At 51.0% G+C, this 18,149-nt stretch overlaps 2 protein-coding genes across 6 annotated transcripts in view; one reads left to right on the top strand and one right to left on the bottom strand.

Moving 5' to 3' along the window:
- The window catches only part of rnaseh2c (ribonuclease H2, subunit C), a 515,876-nt gene that overhangs the window by 327,569 nt on the left and 170,158 nt on the right, over positions 1 to 18,149 (bottom strand). The window lies entirely within an intron of this gene.
- The window catches only part of LOC140189336 (cdc42 effector protein 2-like), a 50,505-nt gene that overhangs the window by 11,678 nt on the left and 20,678 nt on the right, over positions 1 to 18,149 (top strand). The window contains exons 2-5 of one of the 5 annotated variants that reach the window (XM_072246066.1): positions 265 to 878; positions 2,007 to 2,121; positions 14,882 to 15,220; positions 16,607 to 16,675. In XM_072246066.1, the coding sequence (XP_072102167.1) occupies positions 16,660 to 16,675 (16 nt within the window). In that variant the 5' untranslated portion in view covers positions 265 to 878; positions 2,007 to 2,121; positions 14,882 to 15,220; positions 16,607 to 16,659. The other 4 variants (XM_072246069.1, XM_072246067.1, XM_072246071.1 and 1 more) reach the window with 4 other exon arrangements.

The following is an 18,149-nucleotide window of genomic DNA, read 5'->3' as shown; positions in this document are numbered from 1 at the left end:
CTGCCGGTCTTCCATACAACCTTGCCCAGGCCTGCACCCTGGAGAGTGAAGACTTTCCAGGCGCAGATCCATGGTCTCGTAAGACTAACGGATGCCTTTATAGATAGGTACACGGAGCTTGGAAAAGTAGAGGGCTCTACGGTAAGCAAATTCTAGGCAGTTTCCAGAATAGAACATTGTGGGCCGAAGGGCCTGTAATGTGCTGTAGATGTATATGTTCTCTAGTTAATTCCACAACAACAACCTCTCTCTCAATGTCAGCAGGACCAAGGAGCTGAGTGTTGACTTCAGGAGGAAGAAACCGGAGGTCCATGAACCGATTCTCGCCTCATCAGGAGGATCGGAGGTGGAGAGGGTCAGCAGGTTTAAATTCCTCGGTGTTAATATTCTGGAGGACCTGCCTCCCGGGCCCAGCGTCTCTACTTGCTCAGGAGCGTGCGGAGAACTCGGCACGGCGTCTAAAACTTCGACAGACTTCTACAGACCCGAGGTGGAGAGTTTACGTCCTGGCTGCATCACGGCCTGGTGTGGAAACACCAACACCCTGGAATGGAAAAGCAGTGGGTGCGGCCCAGTCCACCACGGGTGAAGCCCTCCCCGCCACTGAGCACATCTACACGAAGCGGCGTCCATCATCGGGGACCCCCGCCACCCAGGCTTGGACTTATTGAGTATGCCCGCAAGAAAATGTACTTTTAGAATTGGTTCACTAGTGTCACCGGTGCGGGAGATACAGTGAAAAGCCTTGCACACTGTCCAGGTTCATTACACAGTGCATCGAGGCAGAACAATAACAGAATGCAGAAGAAAGTGTCACAGCGACAGAGAAAGTGCAGCGCAGGGAAACGAGAAAGAGGAAGGTCACAACGAGGGAGTTTGTAAGTTCAAGCGTCCATTTTATCGAACTGGGTTTCAAGAGTCTGATAACAGCGGAGTAGAAGCGCGGGGGGGGGTCAAGCTTTAAGGCTTTTAAATCTTCCGCCCGACGGGAGGGGAGGGGGCTTTGATTATGCTGACTGCTTTACTGAGGCAGTGAGGAGTTTTTACTCGCGGGGGGGGGGGTAGCTGAAATGTGTTGCTTGGCGGGGGGTGAATGGGGTGGTGCGGAGGCAGATACGACAGAGGCATTTCAGAAGTCCGGAGAGAGGTTTAGATGGCTCTGCCCGGGCTGACTGCCTGCCCCCTTTCCCAGGGATACGCTCATGCCCGGGTGTCCTTGGAGAGGGAGCAAGTAGTTGTCATGGGTAGAAGTGGGGGATTTTGGGAACGGTACTCCCACCGTCGCCCCAAGGAAATTTAGTTTTATAGACAGTAATATAACCATATAACAATTACAGCACGGAAACAGGCCATCTTGGCCCTTCTTGTCCGTGCCGAACTCTCTCACCTAGTCCCACCGACCAGCATTCAGCCCATAACCCTCCATTCCTGTCCTGTCCATATATCTATCTAATTTAACTTTAAACGACAACATCGAACCTGCCTCAACCACTTCTGCTGGAAGCTCGTTCCACATAATGATCATATTTAACTTGAATTTGTTCGCTGGCTTGAAAATACGTGTACTTTGTGTACTTTGGTGTGAATAAACTTTCTTTTGTTAAAAAATAAAAGAGTTAAAGTGAGATGAGTTAGAAGGGTCGGCACAACATTGTGGGCCGAAGGGCCTGCACTGGGCTGTGAGATTGCGGGCAGGGGTCTGTGCTGCGTTGACAGCCAAGGCCTGGGATTCATCCGCCGAGGCGGAGGGAGGTGGGGTGGTTCCGTTAGGCCATCTGTCATCTTCCAGGCATCGAGGGGGGAAAGGACTCTCCGGGCGAGTTTACACACAGCGCCGCGGAACAGATTGCGGGTGACATAATTGGGATTACGTGCTGTCCTGCAGACGGAGGGGTGGGGGAGAGAGGGTGTGTGTGCCTTCCTTCTGTCCGGGCTCTGAATGAGTTAAGTCTTGCAAACAATACAAATGAACACGGCTGCCTTGACGTCCCCAATCCCGTTCTCAGGGAGCTGACGCTGGATCTCAGCCAAGGGATTTCGCAAAGAATAGACGCTCTCCTCCCGAACTGCAGAGAGACGATCCGAGACAAAGTCCATCCTCAGCGGGGAACTGTGCACCAGGTAATGTGTGTGTGTGTGTGTGTGTGTGTCTTTGTGTGCGTATCTCTGTGTGTGACAGAGAGTGTGTATGTGTGTGTGTCTGTGTGTGGGAGAGTGTATGTGTGAATGTGTGTGTCTGCCTGTATATGTGTGTATCTCTGTGTGTGAGTGTGTGTGTGTGTGTGAGAGAGAGAGAGAGTATTTCTGTGTGTGAGAGAGTGTGTCTGTGTATTTGTGTATGTGCGCGTGTGTGTGGCAGGGAGTGTTTCTGTATGAGTGTGTGTTGGAGACAGAGTGAGTGTGTGTGTGAGGAAGAGAGTGTGTGTGTGTCTGTGTGTGGGAGAGAGTGTTTCTGTGTGTGTGGCAGAGTGTTTCTGTGTGAGTGTGTGTCCCGTGTGGGAGAGAGTGCTTCTGTGTGTGTGTGGGGGGGGGGGGAGAGTGTGTGTGTGAGATAGAGAGAGAGAGAGAGAAAGTATGTCTGTGTGTGTGTGTGTGTGTTTGTGTGTGGGAGAGAGAGTGTGCGTATGTGTGTGAGTGTGTAAACACGTGTGCGCGCGCGCGTGCGCGTGCAAAAGTGCTATTGTAAGTAAGGAGTTTCAAACTTGCCTTTCGGCCTCTTGCATCGCGTAGCTGAGGCCTGAGCGATTTCTGGCCCGTTAGCGTAACACAGTGAGAGCATCGGCAAGCCGGCTTCAGTTCCCGCCGGTGTCCTGTGAGGAGTCTGTACGCTCTTCCCGTGACTGCACGGGTTTCCTCCAGATGCTCTGGTTTCCTCGCAATGTCCAAAAACGTACGGGTTATTGGGGTAATCGGCCATGTGTGTGTAATCGAGCGGCGACGGCTCAGGACTCGTTAGACCGCAAGGGCCTGTTACAGTCACAGAGACGTACCGGTTAGAGTTAGTGAGTTGTGGGCATCCTATATTGGTGTCGGAGGCGTGGCAAAATTTGCGGACTGCTCCCAGCACCGCCTCGAGACTGTGTTCGTGGTCGACGCGGACGATGCGTGAGTCAGTGTCCGTGTCACAAATCCAGCTGTCTGAATTTACGAAGGATTCTGGGCATCAAATCACTGGGGGTTGTTCCGTGTAGAGAGACACGACTGAGACAGGCTGTGTCTGAGGATGATATGTATGTTCGTTAAACACCCCCACCCCCGGGAGTGTGGGAGGAGATAATGCCTCCCGCTGCAACTTTAACTTGGGGGAGTGCGGGGAAAGTTTGCGAACATCAGTGAACAGTGAGATGAGCTCAGGGTTGGCATTAAGTGACAATGGGTATTGCTGCTCGAAAAAAATATTCTCGTCCATTAGTGTATCCCAGTATTGCTTTGATATAACCCCTCCCACAGATTTCTCTCCTCATCCCCTCCCACAGCGTCCCTTCTCAACCCTTCCCACACCGTCCCTCCTCACCCCCTCCCACAGGGTCCCTCCTCACCCCCTCCCACAGTGTTCCCTCCTTATCCCCTCCCACAGTGCTCTCCTCAACCCCTCCCACAGCGTTCCCTCCTCGCCCCCTCCCTCAGCGATCCCTCCTCACCCCCCCCACAGTGTTCCCTCCTCACTCCCCCCCCACAGTGAGGTCCTCCCTCCTCATCGCCCCTCCCACAGAGCTCCCACCTCACCACATTCCCCCCTCCCTACAGAGTGGCGCTCACTCCTCGCTGCCCCCTCCCCCTCCAGACGGTGTACTGGTCAACCTTTGACCCAATCTGTCACAGGAAAGCAAAGGGCCAGCCCTGGGCAGACCTCAGCTCTGGTTCCTGCAGACCAGACGCTCGTTGCCTAACCTTGGCAGTGCCAATTGCATCCAAGTTCCCGCGGGGGGGGGGGGGGGGCAGAGATGGGGACCAAATGTTCAGTGCTTGGCTCGGGTTACAAACCTCTCCGGCCTGTAAGGAAGTTCGAAGTAACTTTGTTATCAAAGTACACATATGTCACGCTACACAACCCTGAGATCCATTTTCTTGTGGGCATACTCAATGAATCCAATAACCAAAGTACAGTCAATGTAAGATCGCACCACCAGGCGAACAACCGGCGTGCAAAAGACATCAGACTGTGCGAATACAAAAAGAGAGGGGGAAAAGAAGCAATAATGCTGATAATTAATAAATAAGCAATAAATATCAAGAACATGAGATGAAGAGTCATTGATAGTGAGGTACAGGAGCCCCGGGACTCCCACCACCAGGTTCAGGAACAGTTACTACCAAATGGATAACTTTGCCTCTTTAACCAGAGGGGATAACTTCACTTGCCCCATCGCTAAACGGTTCCCACAACCTCTGGACTCACTTTCAAGGACTCTTCATCTCATGTTCTCGATATTTATTGTTCCTCTTTTTTTTTGAATTTGCACAGTTTGTTGTCTTCTGCACTCCGGTTGATCTTTCATTGATCCTGTTATAGTTACTATTCTATAGACTTATTGAGCATGCCCGCAAGAAAATTAATCTCAGGGCTGTGTATGGTGACGTGTGTACTTTGATAATAAAACTGGTTGAACAGTTTCGTGTTCGGGCAGGTGAAGTTCTCCCCTCTGGTTCAGGAGCCGGATGTTTGAGGGTTAATAACTGTTCCTGAACCCGGTGGTGTGGGTCCTGAGGCTCCTGTACCTCCTTCCTGATGGTTGAGGGGTAATAACTGTTCCTGAACCTGGTGGTGTGAGTCCTAAGGCTCTTGTACCTCCTTCCTGATGGTTGAGGGGTAATAACTGTTCCTGAACCTGGTGGTGTGGGTCCTGAGGCTCCTGTACCTCCTTCCTGATGGATGAGGGGTAATAACTGTTCCTGAACCTGGTGGTGTGGGTCCTGAGGCTCCTGTACCTCCTTCCTGATGGTTGAGGGGTAATAACTGCTCCTGAACCTGGTGGTGTGGGTCCTGAGGCTCCTGTACCTCCTTCCTGATGGTTGAGGGGTAATAACTGTTCCTGAACTTGGTGGTGTGGGTCCTGAGGCTCCTGTACCTCCTTCCTGATGGTTGAGGGGTAATAACTGTTCCTGAACCTGGTGGCGTGAGTCCTGAGGCTCCTGTACCTCCTTCCTGATGGCAGCAGCGAGAAGAGAGCATAGTCTGTGTGGCGGGGATCTCTGATGATGGATGCTGCTTTCCTGTGACAACGCTCCACGTAGTGGGGAGGTGCTTTACCTATGAAGGATCGAGTTTCACTCAAACTCAGTATCAGCTGAATAAAATATCAGCCTCTAAGTAAACAGAGGGGGGTGAGGAGAGAATGATGTGGGAGGGGCAGTGAGGCGAGCGCGGCGTGCAGAGGGAGGGGCGGTGAGGATGGAGCCCGGGCTGTGGGAGGGGAGGGGAGGAGGGAGCGTCACACTGAGGGAGGGGCGGTGAGGAGGGAGTGTCACACTGAGGGATAGGCGGTGAGGAGGGAGTGTCACACTGAGGGAGAGGCGGTGAGGAGGGAGCACGGCGCTGTGGGAGGGTCAGTGAGGAGGGAGCACCTCAACGAGGGCGGGTCGGCGGGGAGGAGGCAGCAGAAAAGGAAAAGGAAGAGAGGAGGGAGCGCCGTGCTGAGGGAGCACCGCAGTGCGGGAGGGCTGGTGAGGAGGGAGGGCCCCCTCTGGGAGGGCGGACGCTGAGGAAGCAGCGCTACGTTGTGGGAAGGGTGCTTGAAACGTCAGTGATCCATTTCTCTCCACGGGCGCTGCCCGACCTCCTGAGTTCCTCCGTCATTTTGCGGGTTAGATTGTGAGGCTAAGAGTCCATTTTTATCGGACTGAGGAACTGTTTCGAGTCTGATAACGTCGGGGTGGAATCTGCCCCCGGGCCTGGTGGGACGATCTTCTGCCCGACGGGAGAGGGGAGAAGGGAGAATGTCTGGGTCGGGGGGGGTGTGCCTTTCATTACACCGACTGCTTTACTGAGACAGTGAGAAGTGCAGACAGAGTCCACGGAGGGGAGGCTGGTCTCCGTGACGAGCCGAGCTGTGCCCGCGACTCCCTGCGATTTCTCGCTGTCACGGGCAGAGCGGGTCCCGCACCGAGCCGGGACGCATCCGGACGGGATGCTCTCCGTGGCGCGTAGAGGATGATTGTTGAGAGTGAAAGATCGGGACGCCTCGCTGTTGACGTGAACTAGGCAGGGCTGAGCAGACAAATGAACGAACGCTGGCGTGTCTCAAGGCTCCCCAGGAATGAACAGTTCCCTAACCACCCACACTTCGGACCTCCAGCTCTCTGCTCGGTCTCTTTCTACAGACCTCCCCAGGAGCTTAGGTCGGGGGGTGGGGGGGGGGGGAATGGGGGTGTTATCTTCACATCCTGTTGAACTCTTCAAGCTCCTCGAGAAACGTGTTTTGTTTCCCATCAGGACAGTCCCGGCAGCTGCGTCCTGTCATTACCCACAGACAGCACCCCACCCGGTCCCTCCCCAACTGGACGCATATGGAATGAGACATCTGCCCTGGCAGACACACGGGACGTCTTCAGGATCAGAGGGTCACAGGAAAGTACAGTACAGAAACAGGCCCTTCGGCCCCTCTAGTCCAGGGTCAAATCGTAATCAAGTTTAGCATTACTGGCATATGTCGTGAATTCCCCCCCCCCACACACACACACACACACACACACACACACCTTTTTATTCTGGTGTCTTCCCCCTTCCTTCCCAGTCCTGATGAAGGGTATCTTGGGCCGAAACGTCGACTGTTTATTCCCCTCCGTAGATGCTGCCTGACCTGCTGAGTCCCCCCCCCCCCCCAGCGTTTTTGTCTGCGTTGCTCTGGATTTCCAGCATTTGAGGACTTCCTCGTGTTTGTGATCTCTTTCAATGTCTGCTGCTGTACCGCTGCCACAAAACAGCAAATTTCCACAACATTCGCTCGGAGGCCGCGTTATTAGGAACCTCCTGCGCCCAACAAAGCGGTCACTGGGTGCGCGTTCATGGTCTTCTGCTGCTGCAGCCCGTTCACTTCAAAATCCGACATCTTGTGCATTCACAGATGCTCTTTGCACACCACTGTTGCAACATGTGGTTATCTGAGTCACTGTCACCTCCCTGTCAGCTTGAACCAGTCTAGCCATTCTTCTCTGACCTCTCTCATTAACAAGGTGTTTTCGCCCACAGAACTGCCGCTCACTGGAAGTTTTTCACGCCATTTTCTGAAAACTCCAGAGACTGTTGTGCGTGAAAATCCCAGGAGATCAGCAGTTTCTGAGATACTCAAACCACCCCATCTGGCACCAACAATCATTCCACAGTCAAAATCACTTAGGTCCTATTTCTCCCCCCATTCTGATGTTTGGTCTGAAAAGCAACTGAGCCTCTTGACCATGTCTGCATGCCTTTATGCATTGAGTTGCTGCCACACGATTGGCTGATTAGATGTCTGCATTCACGAACAGGTGTACAGATGTTCCTAGCAGAGTGTATGTCAGTGACACTTGTGCACTTGCCCGTGAATGCAAATATCTGGCATAGTGATTAGTGTAACTCCATTAGCATGCAAAAGCCCAGTGTTCAATTCCTGCCATTGTCCAGAGGGTGTTTGCACGTCCTCCCCATGATCGTGCGTGTTCCCCCCAGTGCTCCAATTTCCTCCAACATTCCAAAGATGTAAGGTTGTAATGTTGAGGCTTTACAAGGCCCTGGTGAGGCCTCACTTGGAGTATTGTGAGCAGCTTTGGGACGCTTATTGAAGAAAGGATGTGCTGACATTGGAGAGGGTTCAAAGGAGGCTCACGAAAATGATTCCAGGGTTGAAGGACTTGTCACAGGAGGAGAGTTTAATGGCTCTGGGCCTGTAATCACTGGAATTCAGAAGAATCGGGGGGTGGGGTTCATTGAAATCTATCGAATGGTGAATAGTCATGATAGAGTGGATGTGGAAAGGATGTTTCCTATAGTGGGGGAGTCTAGGACCAGAGGGCACAGATAGAGTGGTTGTGGACAGGATGTTTCCTATAGTGGGGGAGTCTAGGACCAGAGGGCACAGATGGAGTGGACGTGGAGAGGATGTTTCCTATAGTGGAGGAGCCTAGGACCAGAGGGCACAGATAGAGTGGATGTGGAGAAACACACATCAAAGTTGCTGGTGAACGCAGCAGGCCAGGCAGCATCTGTAGGAAGAGGTGCAGTCGACGTTTCAGGCCGAGACCCTTCGTCAGGACTAACTGAAGGAAGGGTGAGTAAGGGATTTGAAAGTAGGAGGGAGAGGGGGAGATCCAAAATGATAGGAGAAGACAGGAGGGGGAGGGATAGAACCAAGAGCTGGACAGGTGATAGGCAAAAGGGGATACGAGAGGATCATGGGACAGGAGGTGCGGGAAGAAAGACAAGGGTGGGGGGGGGGGACCCAGAGGATGGGCAAGAGGTATATTCAGAGGGACAGAGGGAGAAAAAGGAGAGTGAGAGAAAGAATGTGTGTATAAAAATAAGTAACAGATGGGGTACAAGGGGGAGGTGGGGCCTTAGCGGAAGTTAAGAAGTCGATGTTCATGCCATCAGGTTGGAGGCTACCCAGACGGAATATAAGGTGTTGTTCCTCCAACCTGAGTGTGGCTTCATCTTTACAGTAGAGGAGGCCGTGGATAGACATGTCAGAATGGGAATGGGATGTGGAATTAAAATGTGTGGCCACTGGGAGATCCTGCTTTCTCTGGCGGACAGAGCGTAGACATTCAGCAAAGCGGTCTTCCAGTCTGCGTCGGGTCTCGCCAATATATAAAAGGCCACATCGGGAGCACCGGACGCAGTATATCACCCCAGTTGACTCACAGGTGAAGTGTTGCCTCACCTGCAAGGATTGTTTGGGGCCCTGAGTGGTGGTAAGGGAGGAAGTGTAAGGGCATGTGTAGCACTTGTTCCGCTTACACGGATAAGTGCCAGGAGGGAGATCAGTGGGGAGGGATGGGGGGGACGAATGGACAAGGGAGTTGTGTAGGGAGCGATCCCTGCAGAATGCAAAGAGAGGGGGGGAGGGAAAGATATGCTTAGTGGTGGGATCCCGTTGGAGGTGGCGGAAGTTACGGAGAATAATATGTTGGACCCGGAGGCTGGTGGGGTGGTAGGTGAGGACCAGGGGAACCCTATTCCTAGTGGGGTGGCGGGAGGATAGAGTGAGAGCAGATGTACGTGAAATGGGGGAGATGTGTTTAAGAGCAGAGTTGATAGTGGAGGAAGGGAAGCCCCTTTCTTTAAAAAAGGAAGACATCTCCCTCGTCCTAGAATGAAAAGTCTCATCCTGAGAGCAGATGCGGCGGAGACGGAGGAATTGCGAGAAGGGGATGGCGTTTTTGCAAGAGACAGGGTGAGAAGAGGAATAGTCAAGATAGCTGTGAGAGTCAGTAGGCTTATAGTAGACATCAGTGGATAAGCTGTCTCCAGAGACAAAGACAGAAAGATCTAGAAAGGGGAGGGAGGTGTCAGAAATGGACCAGGTAAACTTGAGGGCAGGGTGAAAGTTGGAGGCAAAGTTAATAAAGTCAACGAGTTCTGCATGCGTGCAGGAAGCAGCGCCAATGCAGTCGTCGATGTAGCAAAGGAAAAGCGGGGGACAGATACCAGAATAGGCACGGAACATAGATTGTTCCACAAACCCAACAAAAAGGCAGGCATAGCTAGGACCCATACGGGTGCCCATAGCTACACCTTTAGTTTGGAGGAAGTGGGAGGAGCCAAAGGAGAAATTATTAAGAGTGAGGACTAATTCCGCTAGACGGAGCAGAGTGGTGGTAGAGGGGAACTGATTAGGTCTGGAATCCAAAAAGAAGCGTAGAGCTTTGAGACCTTCCTGATGGGGGATGGAAGTATATAAGGACTGGACATCCATGATGAAAATAAAGCGGTGGGGACCAGGGAACTTAATGGATGTGGAGAAGATGTTTCCTATAGTGGGGGAGTCTAGGACCAGAGGGCACAGATAGAGTGGATGTGGAGTGGATGTTTCCTATAGTGGGGGAGTCTAGGACCAGAGGGCACAGATAGAGTGGACATGGAGACGATGTTTCCTATAGTGGGGGAGTCTAGGACCAGAGGACACAGATAGAGTGGATGTGGAGAGGATGTTTCCTATAGTGGGGGAGTCTGGGACCAGAGGACACAGATAGAGTGGAAGTGGAGAGGATGTTTCCTATAGTGGGGGAGTCTGGGACCAGAGGACACAGATAGAGTGGATGTGGATAGGATGTTTCCTATAGTGGGGGAGTCTAGGACCAGAGGGCACAGCTTCAGAATAGAGTGGCGTCCATTTAGAATGGAGATGAGGAGGAATTTCTTTAGCCAGATCGTAGTGAATCTGTGGAATTCTTTGCCACGGCAGCTGTAGAGGCCAAGTTTTTAGGTATATTTAAGGCAGAGGTTGATAGGTTTATAATTGGTCAGGGCGCGAAGGGATACGGGGAGAAGGCAGGAGTTTGGGGCCAAGAGGAAAACAGATCAGACATGATGGAATGGTGGAGCAGACTCAATGGGCCAAATGGCCTGATTCTTCTCCTGTGTCTCATGGCCTTAAGATTATTCAGGCAATTTGTCACATGGGTATAGTTGGGCGACGCATGATTTTTGGGCCGGAAGGGCCTGTTACTGGGTTGTATCTCTAAGTACAAACAACAAACCTGATTCTGATTCGGGGTGGTGGTGGTGGTAGGTATGATGGAGGCATTTAAGAGACTCCTAAATCAGGGCACGAGTGTGCTGAGAGTGGAGGGATGTGGACATTGTATGGGCAGAAGGGATTTCGTTTAATTAAACATGTATTATTGTTGGCATTTAGTTAGGGCGATCATTACCAAGTTAATTAGTTTGGACTGCAAGGAAAATATAATGGGACTAGAATGTAGACCAGTACAGGCCCTTCGGCCCATCATATTGTGCTGACCTTTTAACCCGCTCCAATATCAATCTAACCTTTCCCTCTTAAATAACCCTCCATTGATCTATCATCCAAGTGTCTATCTAAGATTCTCCTAAATAACCATATAACAATTACAGCACGGAAACAGGCCATCTCAGCCCTTCTAGTCCGTGCCGAACTCTTACTCTCACCTAGTCCCACCGACCTGCACTCAGCCCATAACCCTCCATTCCCTTCCTGTCCATATATCTATCTAATTTAGCTTTAAATGACAAAATTGAACCTGTCTCAACCACTTCTGCTGGAAGCTCGTTCCACACAGCTACCACTCTCTGAATAAAGAAGTTCCCCCTCATGTTACCCCTAAACTTTTGCCCTTTAACTCGCAATTTATGTCCTCTTGTTTGAATCTCCCCCACTCTCGATGGAAAAAGCCTATCCACGTCAACTCTATCTATCCCCCTCATAGTTTTAAATACCTCTATCAAGTCCCCCCTCAACCTTCTACGCTCCAAAGAATAAAGACCCAACTTGTTCAACCTTTCTCTGTAATTTAGGAGATGAAACCCAGGTAACATTCTAGTAAATCTTCTCTGTACTCTCTCAATTTTGTTGACATCTTTCCTATAATTCAGTGACCAGAACACAATACTGCAAATTTGGCCTTCCCAATGCCTTGTATAATTTCGACATTACATCCCAACTCCTATACTCAATGCTCTGATTTATAAAGGCCAGCATACCAAAAGCTTTCTTCACCACCCTATCCACATGAGATTCTACCTTCCGGGAACTACGCACCATTATTCCTAGATCCCTCTGTTCTACTGCGTTCTTCAATGCCCTACCATTTACCAGGTATGTCCTATTTTGATTAGTCCTACCAAAATGTAGCACCTGACACTATCAGCATTAAACTCCATCTGCCATTTTTCAGCCCACTCTTCTAACTGGCCTAAATCTCTCTGCAAGCTTTGAAAACCTCCTTCATTATCCACAACACCACCTATCTTAGTATCATCTGCATCCACAACTCCACCTATTTTAGTATCAAATGTCTCTAACGTACCCGCTTCTACCACCACCCCTGGCAGGGCGTTCCGCACACACACACACCACCCTGTATGTTTAAAAACTTACCTCTGACTCCTCACATTTCTTTCCTTCAATCGCCGTAAAATTGCCACCCCCCCCCCCCCCCCCCGTATTAGCCATTTGCGCCCTGGAGAAAAAAGGCATGCAGTATTTGCTCTGTCTTCAACGATTACCTTTATTGTTTGTCGTGTGTACATTGAAACATGCGGTGAAACGTGCCGCTTGCGTGCACGGCCGACACAGTCCGATGAGGTGCTGGGTGCAGCCCGCGAGTGCCCGCCGCTCGCTAACCCTGACCCGTGCGCCTTTTGGAATGAGGGAGGAAACCGGGGCCTCGGGAAGGGAAAACCTCGGTCTCGGAGAGGACAGCTGGAATGAACGCGGGTCGCTGGCATTACCACTGGCCGCTTCGCTAGCGCAGAGTAGAGGGGTATCAACATGGGTAACTGCAAGCAGCCTTTTTTCCGCTGAGGTTGGGTGGGACTGCGACTAGAGGTCGTAGGCTCAGCGGGGGAGGCTGAAATATTTAAGGGGAACTTAACTGGCCCATTGATGGTTTCGAGCTGGCTGCAGAGGGAGGAGAGGAGGGGGAGGGGGGAGTGAAAGGATCTTCATCCGGAGCAGAGATTCCCAACCTGGACCCCCCACCCTGGTTCATGGTGACTGTCCATGTCATTAAAAAAAAGGCTTGGAACCTCCTGGTCTGTGGACAACCTGTCGGCGGCCTATGAGGGGAAACTTACTCACCCCCAGTGAGGAACGAGCTGCCAGTGGAAGTGGTGGGTGTGGGATCAATTGCAACATTGGGTACATGGATGGGAGGGCTGTGGTCCAGGCGCGGGTAGACGGGCTGAAGGGTCTGTGAGTGTCTGGAGTGCTCCGTGACAACGTGCAAACTTGTTGGTCCGTCATGAAGCTGGAATATCGAACTGCCTCCCCCGATTCCAGATAAACAGAGATTCCTTCTCAGGAACAGATCAGAACGAGATGACAACCATCGTACACCCAGTACTTCCAACGCACACGGCTAAGTACTGGCAGCTTCTACAATGTTCCCGATTGTCAACTGCGTTTATTTTTTTATGAAAGGATTAATGAGGTGTGCTAAAACAAAATAATCTAGTTGAAGAATATGAACTGCGCCGCGGACGGCGGAGAGAGGAGGGGGGTTGGGCAATGGGATTAGCAACCCCCATCCCGTAAAAACCCAGAGCTGCGGAAACACCAACAGAACCTCCAGAGGCCTCATCGCCGGGAGAGGAACGACCTTGGCCCGGACGTCCTGAGGCGAGAGCCGCCAGTCGGTAGAAGCCGCGGGGCTGATCGACCCTCTACCGCCACCTCGAAGCGGACACCAGGAAGATGGACGACACCCGGGGACGACTAGAAAGCCCGGACCCGGGCAGAGGACTCTGGCGAGCTGCTGTCGGCGGCCTGCACCCCAGCAGAAGAAGAAAAAGAAAAGAGAATAACTGCGAATAAAAAGGGCGATCTGAATTCTGAAGTTTCGAAACACTGCGACGCGGAGTGAGACCATTCGTCCCATCGGGTTCGTGCTGGCTCCCAGCAGAACAGCCTCGTGGCTCGTTTCCTCCCCTCAGATCAGAATGAGTTTATTATCCCTGACGTACACTGAGGGGCCACTTTATTAGGCACGCCAGTTCGTTAATGCAAATGTCTAATCAGCCAATCATGTGGCAGCAACTCCGCGCATAAGAGTGTGCGGACACGGTCAAGAGGTTCAGTTGTTGTTCAGACCAAACATCAGAATGGGGTGAAATGTGATCCAAGTGACTTTGACTGTGGAGTGGTTGTTGGTGCCAGACGGGGTGGTTTGAGTATCTCAGAAACTGCTGATCTGGGATTTTCATGCAGAACAGTCTCTAGTTTTGCAGAGAATGGGGTGAAAAACAAACAAAAAAAAACACCCAGTGAGAGGCAGTTCTGTGGGTGAAAACGCCTTGTTGATGAGGGAGGTCAGAGGAGAATGGCCAGACTGGTTCGAGCTGACAGGAAGGTGACAGTAACTCAAATAACCACACGTTACAACAGTGGTGTGCAGAAGAGCATCTCTGAATGCACAACACGTCGAACCTTGAAGTGGATGGGCTACAGCAGCAGAAGACCATGAACATGCACTCAGTGGCCACTTTACTGGGCACAGGAGGCCACTGAGTCCAAGTTGTGAGGGGGAGATCACGGGAGTTTAGTTTAGATGAGTGTGAGGTTCTGTAGTTAGGGCATTCACGGTGAACGGTAGAGCCCTCAGTGGTGTCGTAGAACGGAGGGATCTTAATATATAAACTAGCTTGCTTGTTTATATTTAGAGATACAGTGGCGGGGTGGGGGGGGGGGGAGAGAGAGCGGGGAACAGGGCCTTCCAGGCTCAACGAGCCACATCACCCAGCAACCCTCCTTTTTAACCCGAGTCTAATCACGGGACAATGTACAATGACCAAACTAACCTGTTAACCGGCACGTCTTTGGACTGTGGGAGGAAACCGGATCCCCCGGAGGAAACCCACACGGTTCACGGGGAGAACGTACAACCTCCTTCCAGTCGCCGCCGGAATGAAACTTCGAAAATCCAACATCTTGAGCTGTTGTTTTTTTTGTTATCGTGTTCTTTATCTGATTGTGTGGTTTTCTTTTTGCGCTGTATCGGATCCGGAGTAACAATTATTTCGTCCTCCTTTACACTTGCGTACTGGAAATCGCGTTGAACAATCTTGAATCTTAAATTTGCCCGGGACAGGTACAGCAAAGGTTAACTTCCCCTCTATTCCCCGCCCGACGATCGTTGTTGGTTTCAGACTGTCAGACCTGGCAGGGACTGGTTTTTTTTAATATATAATCTCATCATTCCGTAGTACAGAATTGGCCCCGGGCGGTAAAGAGGAAGTACTTGCGGCATCGCCGGGCGAGGCGCAGAAACTTCAACTGAACGCGGCCGCCCGCTTTCAATTTTGGCTCTCGGGGAGTCGGCCACCCCTCCCGGGATCAGCCGAGTGCAGCGGGAGCCGGTGGGCGCTGTCACCTGGACTTCAGTCCTTGCACTGGGTATAACGAAGCCGGCTTAGTTCGTCAGCAGCATTAGTCTCTGAAACAACGATCAGCCCAGAACGCCACTGTCACACGACAGCGGGTCGGAGAATGAGTTAAAGATCTGTTAACCCCCACCCCCCTCGAGTAAGCGGACGCGGGTGCTGGTACGTACAATGTGGCCTGAAAGAGGGGTCGGGTTTTGCGGGGTGTCCGCCGGGCGTGCCGGCAGTGTGAGACTGCCCCGGGTCGGTGTGGGACGAGACGGTGACAGGTGGTGGAATTCAACTTGCCGGTTGAGCCGACGGAAGGAAGGCAAGTGCAGAGTTAGAACCCTGAACCGTACAGCAGGAACAGGGCCCTTGGACCCACAACGTTGTACCGAACCAGTTAAAAAGTAATTCACAACCCCACCCCAACCCCAAAATGAATGCCTCCTCCCTACACCATGTCTATATCGGCACTCACATCCGTGTGCCGATCCAAACGGCTCTTAAAAGCCTCTAATGTGTTTGCCTCTGCAACCATACCAGGCATCCGCCACTCTCTGAGTAAAACACCTACCCCTTTGAATCTACCCTCCCTCACCTTCAATGCATGCCCTCAATTTCAACCCTGGGGAAACAGATGCTCTCTGTCCACTATCTATGCCTCTCATAATCTTATAAACCTCTATCAGATCTCCCCTCAGCCCCTGGTGCTCCAGAGAAAACAACCCAAGTTTATCCAGCCTCTCTGATAGCACACACTCTCTAAACCAGGCAGCATACTGGTGAACCTCTTCTGCACCCTCTCCAAAGCCGATTAGGAAAAGGGGAGGTGCAACAAGACCTGGGTGTCATTTTCCACCAGTCATTGAAAGTGGGCATGCAGGTACAGCAGGCGGTGAAAAAGGCGAATGGTATGCTGGCATTCATAGCAAGAGGATTCGAGTACAGGAGCAGGGAGGTACTACTACAGTTGTACAAGCCTTGGTGAGACCACACCTGGAGTATTGTGTGCAGTTTTGGTCCCCTAATCTGAGGAAAGACATCCTTGCCATAGAGGGGGTACAAAGAAGGTTCACCAGATTGATTCCTGGGATGGCAGGACTTTCATATGATGAAAGACTGGATCGACTAGACTTATACTCTCTGGAATTTAGAAGATTGGGGGGGGATCTTATTGAAACGTATAAAACCCTAAAGGGATTAGACAGGCTAGATGCAGGAAGATTGTTCCCGATGTTGGGGAAGTCCAGAACGAGGGGTCACAGTTGGAGGATAAAGGGGAAGCCTTTTAGGACTGAGATTAGGAAAAACTTCTTCACACAGAGAGTAGTGAATCTGTGGAATTCTCTGCCACAGGAAACAGTTGAGGCCAGTTCATTGGCTATATTTAAGAGGGAGTTAGATAAGGCCCTTGTGGCTAAAGGGATCAGGGGGTATGGAGAGAAGGCAGGTACAGAGTTCTCAGTTGGATGATCAGCCATGATCATACTGAATGGCAGTGCAGGCTCGAAGGGCCAAATGGCCTACTCCTGAACCTATTTTCTATGTTTCTATGTTTCTAAGCCTCAACATCCTTCCTGTAGTGGGGACGACCAGAACTTCATGCAATACTCCAGATGAGGCCTCACCCAAGTGAGTATTCATTTTGAGAGGTCTAGAAGATGGGTAGGTATTGGGTTCCTCTCCCGTAAAGTTCTAAACTCAAGTGGAGACCTTGTGCCCGACCCAATGTAAGTAGCCACGAGTGTTCTCACTAAAGGGAGATTATACTGTAAATATCCAATCTTCAAAAACTAGTTCACTTCCCTGTTTACGCTCCATGGCGAGTTCGGCTCCCGATACCCATTTTTATTGAGTGGTGAGTCCCTCCTCCCTACCGAAGAGATTTTTCCTGCGAAGAAAGTAACTTAAAGCACAGTCCATTTTTTTTTTCAGTTGCCTACTCCCCATTATGCTGCTGGCGTTTACGACAGCAATGGAGGTCCTCCATCTCTGGCGGTGTTCAGGGCTTCCTTCATCGTGTCAGGAGCTTCCTCTCGGTTTTCACTCCTGTCAGTCATGCAAGTCCCGGGTGGAGACTCAGGAATACCGTCACACTCGGATGGAGAAAGAATCTTCATTTCCATAACAGTTTTGTTTGGCCACTCGGGGTTGCTAGCCCTAAGCTGAACCCCCGAACCTGGAGGACCGGTGGACCACTCTTACCCTTTCACATGTTTGGCGTGGCTGACCCCACAGAGAGCCGATAAAGCCCTGACTCCGGCCAACATAGCTCTCTGGGTCATAGCCCTCCAAACCCATTGCAAGATTGTAGTTCTCTTGGAGGTCAGTGATACACGTTTAACTTCAGACAACATTCTTAAAACACATCTAAGGCTCACAGAGGATTTCTATCTTAAACATTTCCAAATTATCAACCGTTTCTAAGAAACAAAGCATTTCTAAGCAGCACGCATCAAAGTTGCTGGTGAACGCAGTAGGCCAGATTAACCAGAGTTAGTCCTGACGAAGGGTCTCGGCCCGAAACGTCGACTGTACCTCTTCCTAGACATGCTGCCTGGCCTGCTGCGTTCACCAGCAACTTTGATGTGCATTGCTTGAACTCCCAGCATCTGCAGAATTCCTCGTGTAAGCATTTCTTAAGACCATTTTTCAATCATGAAGCTCAAAGCATTTCTAAAACCCAGGCACAATTCCTATAAACTAAAAAAGATATACCAACGATACGATGAATGGATCGTCCATTGCAAATATCGAAGCCAGAGGAATAGACTCTTGTCCACCCGGAGTTTCTTTCACGTTTCTTCATGTTCCTAATCCCATCCTTAATAAGTCTGAGCTGCTCTCTACGTTTATAACCTTGTTCTGACTTCACAAATACATGATATTTCCTCGGATACCCGTTTTAGACAAACAATCAAAAAGCTTTTTGGAGGCATGGTTCTCAGCTAACCACCATTAATGCTGTAAAGCTAACTTCCTTGAGTACATAATAGGTTGCAGGTTCTTGATTGATCAGGGGCATCAGCGGTTTTGGAAAGAAGGCAGGAGAATGGTGCCAAGAGACAATAAATCAGCCATGGTGGAATGGCGGAGCCGACTCGAT

The sequence above is a fragment of the Mobula birostris genome, chromosome 28 (genome assembly GCF_030028105.1).
Source record: "Mobula birostris isolate sMobBir1 chromosome 28, sMobBir1.hap1, whole genome shotgun sequence".
NCBI lineage: Eukaryota > Metazoa > Chordata > Chondrichthyes > Myliobatiformes > Myliobatidae > Mobula > Mobula birostris.
Note: the sequence above shows the minus strand (reverse complement) of the source record. Positions and strands in the feature narration are given on the sequence as shown.